Below are 22138 nucleotides of genomic sequence, written 5' to 3' on the forward strand. Positions count from 1 at the left end.
GACTGTGAATCCAAACAATGTGACAGCTTGCTCCAGAATTTCTGCAAGACTTTTTGTACTATCACTTGATTACATTTATTAGTGCTGTATAACAAGTGATGTTTCCTATTACAGGACCACACTTCTCTGATGGAAAAGATTCATATAAAGAAGAATTCATGGCTCCAGAGTATTGCTTCAGTATTCTACAATTACTCATTCTTTAAAATTTTGTACAGTGTCTTGCAACTCTTCTTGCTCTATTGTAAAGCCTAAGTTATCTGGTAGAATTTGGAGGATCAGCTTCAGACAACAGCCACAGCCAAACCAAAAGGAAATACTATCAAACCCTATCAAGCAATTTTGCCTAGCTGAAGTCATAGATTTTCCCTCTCTCCTTCACGTAAACTAATGAAATGGAACTTATTTACCTGTTCTTTTGCTTGTTTCTGCTGTTCTCTCCTTTTTCGTTCTTCTTCATTTACCTTACTAATAACAATATATCTCTCCTTCTAAAATGAAAAAAAAAAAAGTTAGTTTGAGGAATGACTCTGAGAAGCTCATATTTAAGACCACTACAAGTTTCTGCAAATTTACATTGTAAAGAAAATTGAGTCATACCTCAGCAGCAGTTACGTGGCAATATGACTATTTCTATTGTAAGCACCACTTAATCACCTACTCCCAAAAGCCTACTTTAGAAAGCTGTATTAGATTCATTCACCAAAACTAACTTTCACTAAATCCACTTTTTACTTCTGAGGAAAGGTTATCAGCATTTGCTTGTAAACAGGGGATATCAAATATCTTTTGAAACAGAGATTTGTGCTGAGAAGCAAGGATATAGCATGTGATGCCACTATTTTTCCCCCAAGATCAAGATGTACTTTTTACCAATAGACTTATTTTTCACCAATATAGAACATCAGATTCACTACACCTTAAAATACCCTTTGGTATTTTTACAAGAAATAATAATACTAAGCCACATCAATACATGCTTACACTTCCTATGTTGGTCAGATTTAGTGTTTAGAAACTGGTTCATTGTACTACTTCACTGTTCATTTAAAATGTTTTGCATTTTGCGTAACAAAGTTCTAGCTAGATCTAGAAGTTAGGAGAGTTGGTAAAATTGAGAAATACAATCTCCTTTAAAGAAATGTTACAGGCAGTAACATGACTAGTTACCTTTTCTGACTCCAGAGTTTCAACATGGATACCTTTTGGATACCTACATCAAAACAGATGAAAAGTAAATATAAGTCGTTATTAATTTGGCATTCAGCATATTGAAACCACAACAGTGACCTAGTAATTTAATGTTTCATTATTACTGTAAGTCTTAACTGCAAAAGTAGTATTAGAAGTTCCTTTTTAGTTTAAAATAATGGAAAATTTGAAACAATAGGCTAGTTAAATTGGCTTTATTATGTTACCTAACAGTAACTAGCACTAAAATGTATTTTCTTATGCAATTTCCCATCCTATTACTGTAAAACCTATATAACTTCTTATTTTAGTAATATTAAGAAAACATCACCTAGGTATTTCATCACAGTCTAGAGTCTCTGCTTTCAAGAAATCCAAAACCGAAACACTGGTGAGACACCTCTCATTCACTTGCAGCCACAAGACAGCTTCTTTGGTGACTGCACGCCTTTAACATGTTATTTATTGATTGATTTATTATTTAACATCCTATTCCATGATTTATAAACAATCCTGAACTTCCTGCTAACAGTAAGCAGAATATTGTCTTTCAATGCTTAACAAGTAGATACTACTCCAATCTTCCCATTATACTAAACTAACCACAATTATATAACCACTGCAGAACCAGCACGTTTGCTTTGTCCTCTGGCTACTACTAAAACTGTATCTGTGAAGAGTTCAGGACACAAGGGCAATCAATAACCTCATTGTTTTCTGCTTTAATTATTTCCATGCTAACTTCACAACTTTGCTTTCTCTCGCTAACATACACACAGAGTGTATGCAGCTGTACACGCATAAAGCAACAGAGCTGAATGTTAAAAAAATACAACTCATGAACACACACTTCCATCCACTGAGAAGATGCAAGAACAAGTGTCAGACAAACCTATCACTATGTGCTACTGGAAGCTGTAGATATTCTATCAATATATTAAAAAATCCACAGAGAAAAATTCTTGAAAACACCTCTTTCTCAGATTAGCTCTCAAGCTCACATCTTGAGATTCCATTTTACAGAGAGAAGCTTTATCCACTTCCAGTGTAAGTAACAGAGTGCCAGATACCGTTGCAACACTGAATTAACTAAATGTACAAAAAAAAAGATTTCCACTGTATTTTCCACATTTTATCAGAACAGTCAGAACAAGGAAAATCTCATCTAGAGAGGCTTACGCTTTCTCCTAAGGCCTTAAGGGATATATTTAGGCAAAGATAAGGGATAAAGTAAGCCAAGAAAGAAGAGAATTACTACTAAAATTAGGATTTTTAAGTCATCAGAAATGTTTATACCTGGCACCTAACAGGAAACTATAAACATACCAGTACCTACTATACAACTAGTAGTTTTTCAAATAAAGCCTACAATCTGTATATACACTTTCTGTTCACTAAAAACTTGTCTAGTTGCATTTGTTACATAATTCTAGGCTCTGCTGGTCTATTTTAGATAGGAATGATAAAATAAATACTAAGCTTTAAAATATTCAAATGACTGATGACAAACCAGTTTAACGAAATTTATATTCAGAACATTATAGAAGTCTTCTCTCAAAGGAGAAAAAAAAGTCTACATGAATCACCTCTGAGGTTAAGTAGGTCAGATCTTACCCAGATTTCTTATCAGAAATACTAAAAATATACAGGAAGGCAGTATTACCAGTAACTTACTTCCAGCTCAAGGTCTGATAAATTAGTTTCCTCTGAAATCTAAAATCAAAAGATAATTGTGTTACTCATAATCCACTTACATATGTGTTTCAAAGCAATAATGTTCAGTTAAAGCCAGCCCCATGTCCATTTGTAGAAAGATTTTTAAAGCATAAGTCAGTGCTACCAGAACCAATAGGCTCAGAAGGGTTTTGCCAAATTCTGACAATCAGTTGCCAAGCTGTAAATGCATTTACACCATTTTGTACAGTTATCCACATACCTTCTCATAAGCAAGTATTCTGTCGTCATGATTACAGTGAGGCTTCCTTACCCCCAGCTTCACAATGTTCTAGTATTTCTAAATTTCATTTTTTAATTTTTTTAAATAACAGTACTCTATAAACAGCTGGACTGCAAAACTAAACAGACTTTGGGAAGGAGACCCACAAAAACCAGTTTCAATACACAGTGTCAACTATGAATAACTGATAGCTCAATAGTTTTGAGAAATTTGTTTATAAAAAGCATACCCAAGGCCTATGGAGCAATTCAGCAATAGCAAAAGGAGGCTCACATATGCAAGACACTTCTTGGCTACACTTAAATATGTCGTCACTATATGCAGAAGCTATGGTTCATAAACCAGAGTACGACATCCAATGGAGTTACCACATTTTCTCAACCTTCAGAGATTAGTCAAATGTAGATTTTGCTACAGTTAACCCAAGTAAAGATAATTTTTCTTCCTTGTCAATCCCCTAATTCTATCTGGCCACAATAAATAATTTTTCAGAAGATACGTAATTTCAGAAACTGACCCTGTACATGGCTCCAGTTCCAAACTTTCATTTTCTTCATCCTTTAGTAATTCTTCTATCTGTTCCCTGGAAGAAATAGATTATTTGCTTCTGTAACTACCATTTTCTTTCTACAATGTTTACAGCTTTCCCCAAAAGACAAGAAAATACACCATAACAAAAAAAGAACTATTTCACAACCAGTGAACTAAAAAATAGCTTCAACATACAAACATATCACTATTGTTTATGTTTTAGTTTCAACAACATCAGAGGATATTAAGCAATTTTACTTACACTACTTTCTCAATGAATTTTTTCTGATCTTCAGGAATTGTTACAGGACACTTTGTGGCATTAGGAGAAATGTATGACAGAGATCCTGCACCATTGGCCTGAGAACGTTTTTCATCATATTGTTCCCTTAGCTGTCTTTCTTCTTCCTGATTTAAATACGGAATACCTAAAATCACCAAACCAAAACAAACAAAAATTAAAAACAGAAAACAAAAACCCACACACATTTAAAAGCTCATCATAATTAGAGACTAATTAGGGATGTATCATTTAGCAAAGACTTATTACTAACCAAGCATTGGCCAGTGTTACACCCCTGAAGGCTCAAAACACATCCTTCCCTTTCAGTCATCTGTTCTAGACCCCATTCTTTATCTGTGTGTATACAGGCTTCTTTCTAGCATATGCCAGATTACCTGGTACCAATGGACTCTTTTTAAGAGTTACGTGCTTCATCTGCACAAGGCATGAGCCTGAGGACTGCAGAGCTGTAGATCACAATCACAAAAATATTTAGCACTCTTCCTCCTTGCTATCTGCATTGCTTTGATAATAGACTGCAGCAGCACCTATTACAATGCACCAATACTTTTCCTAAAATGTCACTACTGATCCATTACACAGCTACACAACTTGTTCATCTATTTATGCTCGGCCACCAAACAAAAATAAACAAAGCACTTATCTAAAGAGGAATTCTATTCTGTTGAATATAAACAATTAATTTTTGGAAAGGGAGTAACTATCAGCACAATCGTAGATCAGATAAGAATAAATTTTCAAAACTTCATTATGTGTTAAGAGAGTATCAGGAATGGCTGCCTTTTTCCTTTTGCAGTAAATGAAGATGTCATAAATTTTGCAGACATTGAAAGAAAGAAAAAAACTCACCATTGCGAAAAACTTTATTAAAATCAAATCCTTGGTTTGCTAAAAAATCTATACTTGAACTCTGCAACAGAAGAAAATAGCTTTACAATTGGCAAGAATATCTGTGGCATAAAAAGATCAATTCAGTTATTTTGACAATTCTTAAGAAATTATACTAGGTCCAAAGTCAAGAGCAACCAAGTTTGTGACCCTAACGAAGCCACAGAAAGTCTAGGTTAGGCTATTTTTGTTATTTATTTTCAACTTCCATACAGTACAAGAACAATAAATACACTAAAGGGGTAAAGATGAAAGAACGAGCTATATGGAGAGAAGAAACTAAAGAAAGCAAAATGTGGTTCAGGAGAACAAATCTGAGACCAGAAAAATGCTGGCAATAGTCTGGAAAGCAGTGAAAGCGAGATAAGCAGATGGGAATAAAGGATCAAACAGAAAAAGCAAGGGTGCAAGGGAAGTCAGACAAGAAAGGAATATAAAAAAAAAAAAAAAATATGTTCCAAACCTGGCAAGATTATTATCTCCAACTCCAGAAACCACACAACGTAATATGTTACAAGATTTAAAAACTGAAGTCAAAGATACTCCCTTAAAGCTCAGTTTTATGGATTGCTCTTAACTGATGCTTATTTATTCTATAAGAAAAAACCCAAACCCCAGAAACTTACGTTTATCTGCCTTTTAAGCTGCTGAAAGAACCAACCACTTCCCCCACTACAATGATGTAGAGCTTTCCTGGAAATACTTTTTATAAGTGTGCAACAGGTATACCTCAACCAAACCAAATGAAACTTGTTTTTCTACTAACCTGACAGACAAACTTGACATCTGGTGAACTTCTGTTAAAGGGTTTTGGAAAAATATAGAAATTAAATGACTTCATTATATACCTGCGAAAAAGACAAGTTGTATGTCAATACAGCTTATCAATATTACTTCATAAATTCTTCAATCAAGAAAACAAGGAATAGGAGAACAACGTACTTTTCTTCTGTGTGATCATATTTAAAAGTGCAAAGGCCAAACTGAAAGAGCAAAAAATCCATGGAATGCTGGAAAGGAAAAAAAAAACTTTGCATGAGAATAAAAATCATACACATTCAAAGATAACTGGGGTGCATCCACAATAAATACGATTTATCTCCATTTCAGAATTATGCAAATCTGAGTCTTCTTAACCAGCGTTTTTTCTGTTGGTAATTTTGAAGTAAGTACACCAGAGTTTTAAACTAGTTCTCATCCCCATTTAATCATCTTACTATTGCCCAGAGATGACTTGTAGTATGCATTTCTGTTCCCTAAACAGACAAGAACTGAGGGAAGTCCCATCCCTCTCCACCTGTTGCTCACACACAAGAGACGCTGCATCTAAAGCAGCTGTCAGTCCTCCTTCTCAACGTTCATTTACATTCCCTTTATTGTGGGAGCGGGCTGTGAGGGACGCTGGCTGTGATAGTTTTCATGTAATAATACGTTTAATGTTCTTCTAATCCATGTGGCTAACAGACGAAACATTATAGAAGTACTAGCATAGTCAATAGGCACTTTATCATCATGTCTTCCAGTATTTCACAATTGTTGGATCAATACTGGAAGAGGTTTTAACACCCCTGCAAGTGCACAAGAAAATAAACAAGCATTGTGGTCTCATTTAAAGACTCATTCCTCCTAAGGGCCAAACACCCATTTTAAACACAAAGGAGACATAGGATTATTCAATTCTATCATAGGGGGAAAAAATGGGTGGCAACAGAACATATAAAATTAGTCCTCTTTGAGTACAAAGATCAAAACTATCAAAAAGGTAAAAGCTTGTAAAGTTTAGTTTCAAGAAGATGACAACAAAATTTTGGGGCTGGCTTCTTATACAGCAGACCTCTTACAATGAGCAACAGAGACTGGCTGTGCCTGCAGCGCCTGAATTGTCAGCTACCCTGAAGCTCTCAAAGGCTCATATTCAGCCAGATGAACAGAATATGGCATCCTCTAGCTTCTTGGATGCTCTTCAGAGACTGGTCTCTACTTTCATTGTCTCCTTTAGTGTTTGGAGGGGTTTGTATTAGCCATAGCCTCCTCCCCAGTTTTGCCATTTGTTGACCTAGTTTCTCAGTGCCAAGATGCTTAGCATTTCTCTTTTCTGATTCCCTTCTCTTATAGGGGTAAAAAACAAAACAAAAAAACAAACGCACCAAACCCACAACCCAAAACCCAAAACATTACAGTTTTGACCCTCACACACCATATGTTGCCTCCTGTGGTCATTTGGCTATTTTTCATAACTTTTTTGATGCCCTCCAGCACCCTTTTTTTTAATGCTGCAGAGAGGCAGAGGTGACAGCTGGCATTTAAGTTTAAGTAGGAACATTACATGCTGACAGGGGAGATAGTTTGGAGAGGACCCTAGTCCTGATGTAGTTTCTCTGTCACTGAATTTCTCTCACCCAGTCCCCCTTTGAACTAGTAAATTTTAACATTCTCAACATCCTTTGACAAGTTCTACACATCTAACTCCTCTGTGAGGAATCATGTCTGTCTGTCCATTCCAACCATGACTTCTTCAAGTTTTATGCAACACACCCCAATTCCGGTGTTAGTAAAGGCAATGAAACAAGCAATTTTACAGACCTCTGTCATATTTCCCTGCATTGCCTCCAGAACTAAGTTCTAACCTTCAGCCAGCATTTTCATTTTAGTCAAGGTAAACATTTTACCTTTTTAAGTTTCTGATACCTTTCTTCTGGAGTGTCAAAGCCATTGGTTAATGCACTAACAGAAGGCCCATCACTGATCCCTGAAAAAGTAGAACATATTTTGCTTTGGGTAAGCTTTTTGTAATTAGCCACAGCAAAGAAATCCAACAACTAGTAATTTAAGAGAAACATTATCACTTAAAGTACATATTAAGATTATTCCAGTTGAGAAAAATTTTCTACTGCAAAGAATTATACGTCTTTGCATAAAAGCTACCCAGTTTAATGGCAGTGTTCTAGCAGTAAAGCTCTGTTGCAGAAGCTCTGCTGCTCTAATTCCTATTCTACAGGATAGTAACATGACTAGAGCTACCAGTAACATAACATTGATGGGTCTTTACAACACAATGCGGGCCTCAAAGTCAAAGGAAAAATGGAAAGAGTGCTGTCCATAGATTTATTGAATGACTTAACCACCTTAAGCAATACATAACAACAACTGTATTTTCATAAACACCACACCGAACAAAATCTAATCTTGATCACATTTATGTTTCACAGTTGACTGGACTCCATATCCCAAAGCTACAGCACTTAGTAAGGTATCTCTCTGACGCACAGACCCTCCAGGGTTTACAAATGTAGAAGTTTTTACTGCTGTCTTTCCCTGTCCAAACACTTGCAGGGCCTCCCTTGTTTATCCCAATCTCTTGTTTTCATGACACATATAAAATAATATTTTTTTTTCCTGAGCTGCAGCTGAAAATCCATTAACGTGTTAAAAGGCTACTGTGGGGAGGAGGTAGAAGCAGCATGAGTATGACATGCATCTTTCCTTACTAAGGCACATGTAATAGGTGACTTAGGTAGCCTTAGCTTTAGTTTTTTCAAGCCAACACTGAGATATGTTACATGAACAAACTGGGGCACCGGGGACTCCACACAAATACCGCCACAGTTCACAATCAAAGAAGAGGTGAGACTGTACCTGAAAACTCCCCATCAATGGCCAGGAAATCCGACTCTTCAATGGCTTCATAAACTTTGTTTAGGTTATCCTTAAAATCTGCGGGTAAAGGGGTAAAACACATCGGAGACTCCTAACGACCTCCCACCGCCTCTCAGGCGGGCGGAGGCGGTCCGTATCGGCCGGCAAGGCCGGCGCCAGTGGGGCCCGTGGGGCCTACCGCTCCGGGGCTCTCCCGCCCGCCCGACGCACATCCCTCCCCCCCCGCCCCCGGGGCTGTCTCTCAGGGCGCAGGGAGGAGCGGGGCCACCCTTCGCCTCTGAAGAATAGCCTGAGGCCAGACCCCGCCACCGGCCTGAGGAAGGGAAGCCGGGACGTCCTCTACACCGCCGGCTCAGAGCTCCCCTCCGCGGCCGCGAGGCGCGACGCGAGGGCAGCGGGCCACTCACTGCTTCTGATCACCTCCATCCCGCGCCCGCACCGACCGACCGGCCCGCCTGGGGCCCAGCTCGGTCCGCCCCGCCCCACCCCGGCCCGCTGCCGCCGAGCGCTTCCGGAAACCGCCCCGCCCCACGTGAGCGCCCACGTGAGCGCCCTGCGGCGGCGGTGGCAGGCGGGGCGGCCGCCATGTTGTGCCGGGGGAGGGGAACTCGCTGAGGAGATAGTGGCGGGGGGTAGTGGGAGGGCTACCGGGGATTGTGGGCATTGGAAGGCTCAAAGTATTGCGGGAGAAGCAGTTTTCTACTTGTTGAAATGACAAAACCAGCGTTTACATCATTGTAGAATAACCGTAAACAAAGCCCAACGCGCAGCAAGATGTCTCTGCAGCGGTGCTGCGGGTGGGAACGACTGCCCCAGAGATGAGGCGTTGCACGGGAGCAGAAAGCAGAAGTTGCGGCCAAGGACGGTATGCAGAGTTTAGCGTTTAGAGTTTGCGCAGCAGGGGAAGAATCTTTTCCAGAATTCCAGCAGAATGAAAGTAAATGGAAAATTATCCATCAATTGGGAGGTGATTTCTGCATAGAATAGAAGATACGGAATTACGCAGGACTGAGTGGAGAGAGCTTTTAAAGGTTTTGAATTTTTGGTATAAGCAATTCATCCTACACGCGCTCCCAGAACTCATCGATATGATTAAATGGTGCTCAGTAAGAGGTCAGTTAAAATAGTAGTAGAGATTTTTCTATTTTGCAGTAAATTGGCTGAAGTCAAAAATTCTCATCTTATTCCTCTGTTTTTTAAGAAATGCTCTTGGAGTTTCTAGTTAAAGTGCTCATGGTACTTTAAAGTGCTTAATGGCAGTTTTAGAAACCTGATGTTTTTCCCCAAGTAGCTGACAAATCCAGGAACTCTTTGCTTCATTCACCTACAAAATAAAGCTAAACCGCAAGTAGAAATGTAAGAGGCTGTAATAAAGTGCAGTTACTTAATAGGAATTAAGGTATTATGTCTTACAGATCAGACGTCTACTTCAATGTGTATGTATTATTACATATTTAGAAGGAAAATTTGAAACAAGTGAATCTTTTAGGGGTTTTGTTTTAGTTATTTTAAAAGGTTAGTTTTAACTTGGAGAAAAAGTATGAAAAACTTGAATAGCAGAACTAAACCAACGCTATTGGAGTTAGCATTGACTCTGGTGATAGTAGCTCCAAAAACATTTATGTGGTGCAGTAATCTACACTACGAGTTAATAGAGTTTTACCCTGGATATAGTATTGTACGCGCTGTTTGGTTTTGGTGGCATCATCTTGGAAATGTGCCCTGCACGTAGTAACAAAGTAATTTTTTACAATAGCACAATGTAATCTGCTGAATTACGACAATTATACATCTGAACCAATTTCTGTCTAGTTAATAGTAGTCAGAACTACCATTTGATACTAGACGTTTCTCTTTGAATGTTGAATGTCCAATTAATCCCCTCAGATTTACTTCTGTGTTGGGTTATCACTACTAGTGTCCCAAACTAGAGCTTGAATAGAATGGGAGTACCTTGCCTTTTGTTTGCTTTCGGAGAAGATCTGGTTTGGAGAAAAATCTAATTTTTGATTGTACAGTTGACGGCCCAGGTGCCTCATTCTCTGGCTTTGTTCCTCTTCAGGAATAGTCTGCTCTTTACCATCTTCTTGTATATAATATGTTGCAATAAAAAGGAAATGCTATTATGTGTTAAGAAGAATTTAGAGCCCTTATGATATTTATTCAAGTTTTAATCCCCATTATTGTGTAGTTTTCCTTAATTAGTTCTCTGCTTGCAATTTTATATGTCAGGAAATGTTTCAGAGGGCATACATCTTTGCTTTTGTTTAGTTTCAGAAGATAACATATTTGCCTAATTAATTAATTATCTGCTTGGTTCCCTTCCAGGTATATATTAAAGCAACTGTACTTATGAATAGGTACTTTGTAATCAGAGTTCTTCAAATCTCTCATTTTTTTTAAATGACGCCAGAAAAGTTTGGCTGCTTTCCAAATTACTGGGTACTCTTGGGAGAGAGCAATACAAACAGCTAGTTACAAGACTACATAGGTTTTTTTATATACATGAAAGTTTTATAAACAAGAACAAAAAGGCTACATTTCCCCAACATCAGGTATGTCTGCCGACTGTATCAAATGCTTTTGTATGTTTTGTTACTTTATTGAACATGGAATGTGAAGCTAAGTGAAAATGCACACAAACGCACACAAAAGAAAAAAAGATTCTAGAAGGCCTAACTATTCTGAGCCACGTTTTCACCTCACGAATACTAAGGTAGATCTAGATTCACTTCCTTTGATGCTTTTATGCTAGGGTAGTTTAAGGATTTGCTGATTGTGACTTAACTTCAAATACTTAATAAAAACAACAAATAAACTTAAGTGTGAGCTGTTTGGTAGGTCTTTTTGTAAAAAAAAAAAAAAAAAAGCTTTGGAAGCTAGTTTGGACAGACTTACCTGCTTGTCGGCACTTCTTCTGTGCTGCTAGTGGAGTTTTAATTTGTATTTGACAAAAGCTGAGAACTGCTTTGGAATCCATAATCGTTCCTATGATCCCTGAACTGTTATAGCTAGAATTTTGTGTTAAAAAAAATAATAATCTTGAAATGGCCTGTACCCTTGAGGATAAATGCCTGTTTATTCCCTGTTGATAGGAATTTTGTCTAGTACTGTTAATGTACTACTTTAAAGAGGGCCAGAATTGGTTCTTGATTGTTTTGTCCAAACATATCTGAGCAATACTACTGCAGTCTTGCTAACAGAACTCCACCTGTGAATAAAGAAAGAGTAACTGTTAGGTAGAGAAACTAAATACAGAAGTGTAATATACAAATATTGGACTATTGCTCAAACAGTTGATGAACTTCTCAGCTTCATGTTTTTCTGTCCTATAAGAAATCTGATTAGGATAGTTCTGAAGCTAACCAGAGCTATGTATGTGTCAGCACAGTAATAATTGTCTTCTGGAGAAATCTGGATAATATGGGATAGGAAACAATGAGAGACGATAATTTGCTTTATTGAAATAGGCTAAAATAATTTAAAAGTTCATTTTTTGATTTTGGTAACTCAGATATTTAAACTGGAATTGTATCAACTTGGAAGAAGAAAATAAGAAAATGTCACTACTGCACAGTGCAAAAATACATCTCAACAGTATTTTAAAAATCACTCAATTTTCTTTGGACTCTGGTCAAAAAGAAATGCAGTAAGGGAACAGAGACTGATATAAATAATTGTGAATGCATGTATATATAGATATACTCTCATGTGGTAAAAATAGTCCATGAACCAACGAGGTGCAGTATGCGTTAGCATTGCAGGGAAACTAGCGCCTAAGAGTCTAATTTACTTCTGAGATTAGACCTCTAGATCTTAACTGGTAAAATAAAACTTGAACAAAGTTTATGTGAGGGAAGATGACCCGGGTGCGTGGACGTGCATTCAGCAAACGTAGCTCAATTCTCGCGAATGTGGAAGTGAGCGCAGTAAGAAAAATGTGAGTGTAATCGTGTTCCTGTCCGGCGATTTTAAAAAGCTTTGAAATACAACGCCTGAAGATAAAGCAATGGGCTCTGCTTACGGAGCCGGCCCCGGTAAGCTCGCTGCCGCTGCTCGGCACGAGGGGCGGCCGCCCCGAGCGGCTCCCTTCCCGCCTTCAGCCTGTGCCCGCACCCGGGAGCGCGGTTTCCCCCGCCGCTCCGGGGCGGGGAAGGAGGGGCGCTGGGAGCCAGCTCCTCCCCCCGTCGAGGCGATGCTTCCCGCGGGGCGGCCGGCGGGTGAGTCGGGCGGGGGCGGCGGGGCCCAGGCCGGGCAGGGCCGCCGTGGAGGCCCGGCCCGTGCTCGCTGGCGGCCGAGCGGCAGCGTTCCGCTGGGCCCGGTGCTGCCGCGGGGGTCGCAGGGAGGACTAGGCTGGGGCGGGGGGCGCCTCCGCGATGGGCGCACCCCGCCGCAGGACCGAGCCGACCGCGCCGCGGGTTTGGCCGCGGCGGGGTGAGGAGGCAGCGGGCTGGAGTTGGAGAGGGGAGGCAGGAGAGGAGCTAGTAAGCTTGCTAATTCTGACCCTTGTTTGCTGCATAGACTGGTGAAATATTTCTGCACCCGCAGAAATCCTGGTGCCTCTCTCTTCCAGGAAAACTAGAAGAATGGTCTTAGGTGCAGAACCTCGGTTTTATTTCTCCTAAGGGATGTTTGAGATTTGTCTTGTAGAAAGCCAACAGTCTTTGCTTTGCTGGGAAAAGGCGTGTTTGTAAGCAATCTGCTGATTCTAGCTGCACTTTTGGTTTCTATTTCTGTACTGCTTGTATTTTTTCTTTAATTTTTATTCTTTACCAGTGTGTATGATTACCTCTTTGTGCTTGATCTGGATGGAAAGATAATAACTCAGTAGTAAACAGGAGCCACATGGTGGAGAGCGTAAGCATATTTTGGGTTGGTGGTGCATGAGGAGGGAATTGTGTAGTTTTTGATAGCTTCTAACATATCATGACTGATAAGATCTGGGTGAATGTTTTTCTTAAGAAACTAGATACAGCCATCTGAGAGAATATAGTAGGAACGTCAAGCAAATTATGTGTTTGGAAGCTTGGAACCATCTTAAACTCTTCTCATCTGCGCATTTTCTGAAATACTAGCAAGGAGTAATTACCAGTGAAGTTAATATGGCGTTCAGTCCTTCACTGAGGTGGCAAGCAGATCAATCCAGATGAATCCTTCAGAATTCTGAAGCATATGACTTTGTGGATTGATTAACATTGCCCAGCAATGTCTAGCACTGACCTTTGTTTTATTCCATATGCTTGGAAAGAACAGTGATGGAGTAAATGACATTATTATGTTATACAGGTGTTTTATTTTTGTATTATCTGATGGTATTTTCTAATGATATCTTTTGATTGGTAGCTTTTTAGTAAAACCTTGATTAAAGATATGGTCAAAAGTCATCTGAATCATAGTTAGTGAGGTGTTTTGTTTCACTTTCATGTGTTATATAGGACAGGAAAAAAATATAGGGAGATTGAGCCCAGCTGTTTACATTTAGAATCTGGTTTCCATTGTAGTTTGCAATAAACATGTTGAAAAAGTAGATTGTGTTTCATTCTTGGGAGAGTGAAGTTAGTTAAAAAGTTTAAAACCATCAGAGCGACAGAAGAATTACAGTGATAAATTATACTGCTTGTAGTTCTAAACTTCTATAGTAATGTTGTTCGTAATGAGGTTTATCTTATTGTTTTGCAGAAGTAATGCCTTACCTGGTGTGAAGATCTAAGAGAGCTTTCTGTTTGCATAAGGCATAAAAGAAAATGGAAGAAGATGAGACTTTAAAAGGTGAAATTGAGATGGCAAATGTTGAAACACATGTTACTCCTGAGGTCGGTCGGCAGATATCAGTTAGTGAGTTCCTTTGCCACTGCTGTTATGACATTCTGGTTAATCCTACCACCCTGAACTGTGGGCATAGTTTCTGTAGACATTGCCTAGCCTTGTGGTGGGTATCGTCCAAGAAGAATGAATGCCCCGAATGCAGAGAAAAATGGGAAGGATTCCCCAAAGTCAACATCCTCCTCAGGTGAGCGTACTATGCCATTTCTGGATTTCAAAAATAACTGAAATTAGTCGTCTGGTTTCTTGTGTTCACTGCGGATTTTCATAGTTTATTGGTAATCTGAACTGTCGCAAGGACATTTAAATCCTGAAGTCTTCCATGTTCTGCACTTGTACTGAACTGTTCAAGTACATTTTTCTGCATGGAAATAAGGGCTGCGTGGATTTGCTTTGGTTTGGGTTTGTTTTTTTTTCCTTTGTGAATTTTTTCGGGGATGGAGAGGAGGGATCCTTTTTCAGTATTGAGACACTTGCATCTTTTAATACAGCTGGTTGTTTCCTAGTGATTCTAAGTTAGAATGATCTTTGATAACTGAGTAATTATTTCTGTAATAGGAATTACTTAGAGGAAGAAATGTGATGTTATTGCAGAACAAAGTGAGAAATACCCATTTGCTGTCTGGAATTACCCATAAGTTCTTGTATTAATAATACTTTAATAAATAGATGGTAGGATTGATGGTAGGTTTTTATGTTTTCTTTTGCTTAGCATGTTTGAATAGTCCAGGCTTGTCAGTAACACACACAACTTAGTTTTATACAAGAAATAAGAATTTTTATTTTTTATGTGATATTTTCACTTCCTCTATCTTTATAAACTAAGCAAACTGTTGTTTGAAAGTTTAACTAATGACTGATGTTTCTTTCAAAGATGACATTCTTTAGTAGTGGCTGAAAAAATTAGTCCCTTTTCTGAATGTTAAGCCTCAATGGTTATAGTACAATGACAAATATTTTTCCCATTAGGGATGTTATTGAAAAGCTATTTTCTGATGCCATTGAACAAAGAAAAGAAGATATTCAACAAGATGGTGATGTAGCGCGCAGCTTAGCAACCTTCCAAAAATACGGGAATGACCAGATCCCTACAGTTCCAAACACAGGAAGAATTAATCCTCGAGGAGGAGGGTTTTTCTCAGGTGTTCTGACAGCTTTAACTTGTGTAGCAGTAAGTTTCATCTGGCTGATTTTCCCTATGTACTTTATTAAGCATGCAATCAAATATACTTAATTTACATGTGCATATAAAAGATCGTCAGCACAGAAGGGACTTCAGCTGAGCAGAGTAAATAAGGTAGCATTCAGAGTTGTCTGTCAGGAACTACAATTGCAATATACAGCAAATGGAAGTTACACAAATCGGGTAAAACTTTATTATACTTTCGTATAATGTGAATTTTCTAGAGGCCATAAAATGGAAGATTCTACATGTCAAGCCCCTAATGCGTGTTTACTTGTATTATTAATATATTTGCTTTACAGGTAAAGGAGGTTGTCTTTTTTAACTATACCTATAGGTAGTTCTACTTGGATATCACTGGAGTAGCAGAGAATTTGAAGAAGATCATCTTGTCCACAAGTCTGTTGCTAAATGGTCTGCTGAGGAAGTGATACTTTGGCTAGAGCAGCTGGGCCCATGGGCTTCCAATTATAAAGAAAGATTTTTACTGGAGAAAGTGAATGGAAGGTGAGAGGCCTAACTGTCAAGAACAGCTGTTGTTTGATTGGACTACTGGATAGAATTCATTAGGCATGGTATATTGTGAAATGACCATACTTCATTCCCTAGATTGTGGGAATATTCTGTTGATGTACTAGAACAAAATTCAGGGGACGTTTTAAGACTTGTACTTGAAAACTTTAGTAGCAGATGCTAAGCAAGCTAACTGAAAACTTCCTAAGAACTCTCTAAAATGCCGACAATGCAGACTGAAATGATACTAAACTTCAAATTCTACTAACATATTATCTACCCCTCCCACCTTTTCTTCCTTGTGAAAAAAAGCATATGCTATTATCATCACAGAGTCATAGAACAGTTTGGGTTGGAAGGGACTTTTGGAGGTCATCTAGTCCAACTCCCCTGCAATTAGCAGGAACATCTTCAACTAGATCAGGTTGCTCAGAGTCCTGTCCAGCCTGGCCTTGAATGTTTCCAGGGATGGGGCATCTACCACCTTTCTGCGCAATCTGTTCCAGTTGTTCACCGCCCTTATAGTAAAATATTTTTTCCCTATATCCAGTTTAAATCTACCCTCGTTTAGTTTAAAACCATTACCCCATGTCCTGTCACAACAGGCTTTGCCAAAGAGATTGCCCCCATCTTTCTTGTAGGCCCCCTTGAGGTACTGGAAGGCTGCTATTAAGGTCTCCCCGCAGCCTTCTCTTCTCCAGGCTGAACAACCCCAACCCTCTCAGCCTGTCTTCACAGGAGAGGTGCTCCAGCCCTTGGATCATTTTTGTGGCCTCCTCTGGACCTGCTCCAACAGATTCATGTCCTTTCTGTGTTGAGGGCTCCAGAGCTGGACGCAGCACTCCAGGTGGGGTCTCACCAAGCAGAGTAGAGGGGCAGAATCACCTCCCTCAGCTTGCTGGCCACGCTGCTTTTGATTCAGCCCAGGATACAGTTGGCCTTCTGGGCTGCAAGCGCGCATTGTCGGCTCATGTCTAGCTTTTCATCCACCAGCAGCCCCAGGTTCTTCTCCTCCGTAGGGCTGCTCCGAATCCCTTTGTCCCCCAGCCTGTATTGGTACGGGGGTTGCCCCAGCCCAGGTGCAGGACCCTGCGTGTGGCCTTGTTGAACCTCATGAGGTTCTCACAGGCCCACCTCTCCCGCTTGTCTAGGTCCCTCTGGATGACATCCTGTCCTGGTGTGTCAAGTGCACTGCTCAGCTTGGTGTCATCTACAAACTTGCTGAGGGTGCACTAACTATACGCATTGTTGCATCCCACCTAAGAGCTCTAGGTTAGGCTTCAGCAGACCAGACTAGATGTGTGAAGTACTGAAGAACTGTGCTCAGTAATAGCCAACAAGCTGCTAAGTTTGCATGCAGAGAACAGGCAAGAGAAAACTTGAGAAGAAGGGTATTTAAAACCCAGGCTCTGAGACACAGTTGATTCAGAACACTTCATACAGAATGTAATCCAAAAAGTGGTACCTTCTATTAGCAGCTTCTTGTTTCGGTATGGAATTGCTAATTTGTTAGTCATACCGTTTTGAAGAGGCACTGTTTACATTCTGAATTACTCTGCTTTTGTAGACTCCTTCTAACGCTGACAGAGGAGGATTTCACAAAAGAGCCTTACAGTATAGAGAACAGTAACCATAGAAAAGCTATCATGGCAGAACTGGAATTTGTGAAAACTTTAGGTGTTAAACCACCACAGAATCTTTGGGAATATAAGGTAAATTTTATAAAAAGACTGTTATGTATATTAAGTATTTTTATAACACTATCTTTAAAAGAAAATTCTCTTAAAGCCAGGAGGAGTGTTAAGGTAGTAGAATTACCATTGTAAAAACTGCTCAGTTTAGTGAACCGTTGTCTTTGAAGAATTATCCTTTGAAAAATGATTGTCAGAAAAATCTAAGAACTGGCATGTCCCTTTCATCTTATTTTTCCATTGTTTGAAACTTGATAATTTTATACCTTTCAGGCAGTAAATCCAGGAAAATCACTCTTTCTTCTGTATGGACTGAAGAGTTCTCCAAGACTCAGTATGTTATACCTATATTTGTTCGATTACACAGAAGCTTTCCTACCTTTCATCCACACAATTTGTCCTACACAAGACAAGTATGAAGATACTGTCACAAAACTACTAGTAAGTGTTGAAAACATTAAATATGCTACTTACTTCAGTTATGAGCATTTTAAGACTAGCAATATAAAACCATATGATGTAATTATTCACTATTTCATCTCTTTACAATACAACTTCAAGAAAAAAAATTCCTACGAAGTGGTTCTTTGATTTTATTATATGTTATCACCAGTGTTGTGACCATTACCTCTAATAAGATTGATTTAAGGCTTTTAAGACTTTAAATCTGTGCAACTGATTTTTTGGAGTTCACATGACTACAGAAAGGCTGTTCACTCGGAATACCTGTATCTTAATGGCATTATAAGGTCTGTCTGTCTGTGATGTTTTACTCTAAACTAATTACTGGGTTATAGTATCATCTACCAGAAGGTATAGGAAAGATACATTACTGCTTTCAATGTATGAAAAAGCAATTTTTCAACAAAAAGAGTAGTAGAAATAAGGCAGTATCATGTCTGTTTAATAGGAAACTGCTTAACAGTCTTTTTATCCTAATTTACAGGACCTTAAAGATCCTTCTTGGAAACAGTGGAGAGAATTCATTGTAAAATATATATTTTTACCCTACCAGTTGATAGCTGAATTTGCTTGGGATTGGCTAGATGTGCACTACTGGACATCAAGATTTATAATTGTAAATGCCATGTTGCTGTCTGTTCTGGAATTATTCTCCTTTTGGAGGCTCTGGTCAAGAAGAGAATTAAAGTAAGTCTTACTGAGCTTGTTGAAGAGGATAGGAAGTACATGGCTTTGTAAATAGAAAGTCTTACAATATCATAGTTGCTCACAGAATGGTAGGGGTTGGAAGGGACCTCTGGAGATCATCTCGTCCAACCCCCCTGCTTCAGCAGGTACACCTACAGCAGGGGGCACAGGAACGTGTCCAGGCGAGGTTTGAATGTCTCCAGGGAAGGAGACTCCACAGCCTCTCTGGGCAGCCTGTGCCACTGCTCTGGCACCCTCACAGGAAAGAAGTTTTTTCTCATATTGAGGTGGAACTTCCTGTGTTCCAACTTGTGCCCATTGACCCTTGTCCTGTCATTGGGCACTATTGAAAAGAGCCTAGTCCCATCATCCTGACACCCAGCCTTTAGATATTTATAGGTATTGATGAGATCCCCCCTCAGTCTTCTCCAGGCTGAACAAACCCAAGCCTCTCAGCCTTTGCGCATAAGGGAGATGCTCCAGCCCCCTGATCATCGTGGTAGCTCTCTGCTGGACTTCCTCAAGCAGTTCCCTGTCCTTCTTAACCTGGGGGGCCCAGAACTGGACACAGTACTCCAAATGTGGTCTCACTAGAGCAGAGTAGAGGGGGAAGATAACCTCTCTCGACCTGCTGGCCACACTCCTTTTAATGCACCCCACGATACTGTTGGCCTTCTTGGCCACAAGGGCACATTGTTGGCTCTAACCAGAACTCTGGGGTTAACAGGAACCTGTGAATCTGAAACCACACATAGACAAGTACTCACTCCTGAATATCTGTGAATACTTGAAAGGGTTCCTTATAGCTGGTTTTACTGATCAGATATAGCAAATGCAGTGACAGTAATAAGCATGTTCTTAGTCACTGGGTAATTAATTATTAACTCCTACCCTGAGAATTGCCTTTTATGGAAACTGGTATTATCTGTGAGCTGAGAACTACATACATAAGAATTTTGTCATGGTATGCTTACAGTATAGTTATTAAAGGATGAGTTCTCAGGATCATAAATAAGCTTAGTTACACATTATTTGTGATTGGTGATCAAAATTGCTGTTTTCAGTTACTGCTTTAGCCTTAATTCAAGCATATTAATATTACTTAATAATGGATGTGATCTTTTACATGTCGTTTTTAAAACTTGTGTAGGAGAAATTCTTGTTTGGTGCATCCTGGGATTTTACTTTCTCTGCCAGCAGCTAGAGGGCAGAACATGATGAAAAGGGAACAGGGTACATGGAAATACTGTATGATAAATCTGGAATTTGACCACATTAACTTGCTGTGCTTTGTGGTCTGAATAAATTGACTTAATGCTTCCTCATATAAAATCTAGTATTGCTGTATTTCACGGAAGCTTTTCTGAAGTGCAAAATGATGGTTTAGAGGTACCTGAGTAAGTGCTAAATAACTTGAGGTTGCAGCACATATTAGCTTTTCTTAGAATGGATGAAAACAAAATGGAAAGTTCCTCTTAGTCTTTCTCTTTCCTTTTTCACAGGACTATTCCTCACAGTATGTGGAGACATTTCTGGAAAGTCTCAACCCAGGGTCTTTTTGTTGCCATTTTTTGGCCTTTTATTCCTCAGTTTGTCTGCAATTGTTTGTTTTACTGGGCCTTGTACTTTAACCCAATTATAAACATTGATCTTGTGGTTAAAGAAGTAAGGCGTCTGGAGACACAAGTGCAGTGACTGGCATTGGAACTTTTGAGCTGTTTAGCTTCTAAAAATGGACATTTGAAGTAAGCTTTGCTTTTCTTCTTTATATATGTGGCAGTGAAATTGGTGGATTATGTTAACTTGAACATACAAAAAAGCCTTAAGGTAAGTTACTGTTAAACCATCTGATTCCAACTCTGAGGATGGACTTTATTATCTGAAAGGAATTTTATATTGGGGAAAAAAATTACATTCCTAATTTAGCCATGTAAAACTTATGTCACCCTATTTTTAATCAAATCAAATCTTCTGTATTCTGTCTTGACCATTCTGGTTATTTTCAAGCCTGCCTTAAAATCAGTGTCTTTGGAACGGCTATAGTGATATTTTTTAATTTTTTTTTTTTTTTTTTTTACTTAGCATTTCATACCAGCAAGCATGTTCCTCAACTTAAGTTTTCCAAAGGAAGGCTCTTCCTGGATAGGCTTGATATGGAAAGTACTTAAGTGTTTTCAGTCTGCTTTACATGTAAAGTTGTGACTGTCAAATATACAGTCTCACAGTAGAGTTTGTTCAAAAATTCCCCTGCTGGAGGCAAAGGCTGCATGTGATTTCTTGTATTTTGGAAAATGGGATGTGATCGCCGTACAAAATTTTTTATTCAGGTCAGTTAGACTTCACCAACAGCTTCTTTAATGCTGTCCTCTTGATGTTTGATGCTAATGCCTAAATTCAGGGTTATCCCCTAAAAGGATTATTTTGGAAAAGTGACCTGACACTGTAATTACATCTTCCTGCAACACAATGTGTGTATATAGATCTGTGGGTGAATATTGACTGGAAGTTATTTTGTATAAACAGTATCGCCATTTGTTAATGTATGGCTTTTGACTGAAGCAAAATTTAGGTTTTTCAAGAGCTTTGCCCCCTTGCATTCTACATTGTTTTTGATTTTGTTTTCATTTGTATCATTAATATGAACTTTAAGTTTGCCTATGAATATTTTTAAAGATTAAAGATCTCTTCTGAAATCTTCATCCTTCCTGAAGAAGTATTGTTTGTTTTGGCTGGTTTTTTTATATTGAAGTACTTGTCACTAGCTTTGATGTGTGTAAATTTGTTCTGTAGCCCTGCAGCTCTGAGTGAGTGAGGTGGGTGAGACATTAAACACTCCTGGTTCTCAAACTGCTAACATTAGCAGTTACAAAGTGTATTATTCAGCAATTCGTGTTACTGATGCCTCTTCCTAAGAGGTTTCAAAAACTAGGAAGTGACCCTAGCTATAAACCATCTTTACATCCTTATGACGATGTAAACTTCTCAACTTTGAGAACTTCTGAACTTGGCAAACTCATGCTGTTTGAGTCATCCAAGATCCATCTGTCATCCAAGATCAAACACTTACAGGAAAGACAGTTGGTCCCAGTAACATCTACTTTTTTTCATGTATCTGTCTTGGTGATGGTTTGCATTTGCACTTTTCAGTCTGGCTCTGAAGTTTTAAGGGTCAAACTTTCCTGTGCCTACAGGAAACTCAAGGTGTACATAGAATAAGGAGCTTGAGCCATATCAAATGAACAACTTCGTAG

At 39.0% G+C, this 22138-nt stretch overlaps 2 protein-coding genes across 17 annotated transcripts in view; one reads left to right on the forward strand and one right to left on the reverse strand.

Moving 5' to 3' along the window:
• The window catches only part of PARN (poly(A)-specific ribonuclease), a 63587-nt gene extending 54545 nt beyond the window's left edge, over window positions 1-9042 (reverse strand). Inside the window, exons 1-11 of one of the 6 annotated variants that reach the window (XM_075105253.1) lie at window positions 8936-9042; window positions 8508-8585; window positions 7541-7620; window positions 5814-5881; window positions 5638-5719; window positions 4833-4893; window positions 3942-4107; window positions 3666-3731; window positions 2866-2904; window positions 1171-1213; window positions 411-491 (exon numbers count right to left, since the gene is read on the reverse strand). In XM_075105253.1, the coding sequence (XP_074961354.1) occupies window positions 411-491; window positions 1171-1213; window positions 2866-2904; window positions 3666-3731; window positions 3942-4107; window positions 4833-4893; window positions 5638-5719; window positions 5814-5881; window positions 7541-7620; window positions 8508-8585; window positions 8936-8954 (783 nt within the window). In that variant the 5' untranslated portion in view covers window positions 8955-9042. Of the gene's footprint in view, window positions 1-410; window positions 492-1170; window positions 1214-2865; window positions 2905-3665; window positions 3732-3941; window positions 4108-4832; window positions 4894-5637; window positions 5720-5813; window positions 5882-7540; window positions 7621-8507; window positions 8586-8841; window positions 8905-8935 lie in introns of those variants that run through there. The other 5 variants (XM_075105254.1, XM_075105251.1, XM_075105250.1 and 2 more) reach the window with 5 other exon arrangements.
• A 49-nt stretch (window positions 9043-9091) lies between these two features.
• BFAR (bifunctional apoptosis regulator) lies at window positions 9092-21586 on the forward strand. Of its 11 annotated transcripts, none has more exons than XM_075105256.1 (9): window positions 9098-9641; window positions 10857-11083; window positions 14208-14538; window positions 15321-15522; window positions 15872-16041; window positions 17615-17759; window positions 18012-18179; window positions 18685-18887; window positions 20390-21586. In XM_075105256.1, the coding sequence occupies exons 3-9, from the start codon at window positions 14273-14275 to the stop codon at window positions 20580-20582; spliced, it is 1347 nt and encodes a 448-aa protein (XP_074961357.1). In that variant the 5' UTR covers window positions 9098-9641; window positions 10857-11083; window positions 14208-14272; the 3' UTR covers window positions 20583-21586. The 11 variants fall into 11 exon arrangements, with proteins under 11 accessions (XP_074961359.1, XP_074961367.1, XP_074961357.1 ...); XM_075105261.1 differs by having other exon boundaries at window positions 9134-9393; XM_075105258.1 differs by lacking the exon at window positions 10857-11083 and having other exon boundaries at window positions 9092-9641.
• The last annotated feature ends 552 nt before the right edge of the window (window positions 21587-22138 follow it).

The sequence above is a fragment of the Phalacrocorax aristotelis genome, chromosome 10 (genome assembly GCF_949628215.1).
Source record: "Phalacrocorax aristotelis chromosome 10, bGulAri2.1, whole genome shotgun sequence".
In the NCBI taxonomy this organism is placed as follows: Eukaryota; Metazoa; Chordata; class Aves; order Suliformes; family Phalacrocoracidae; genus Phalacrocorax; species Phalacrocorax aristotelis.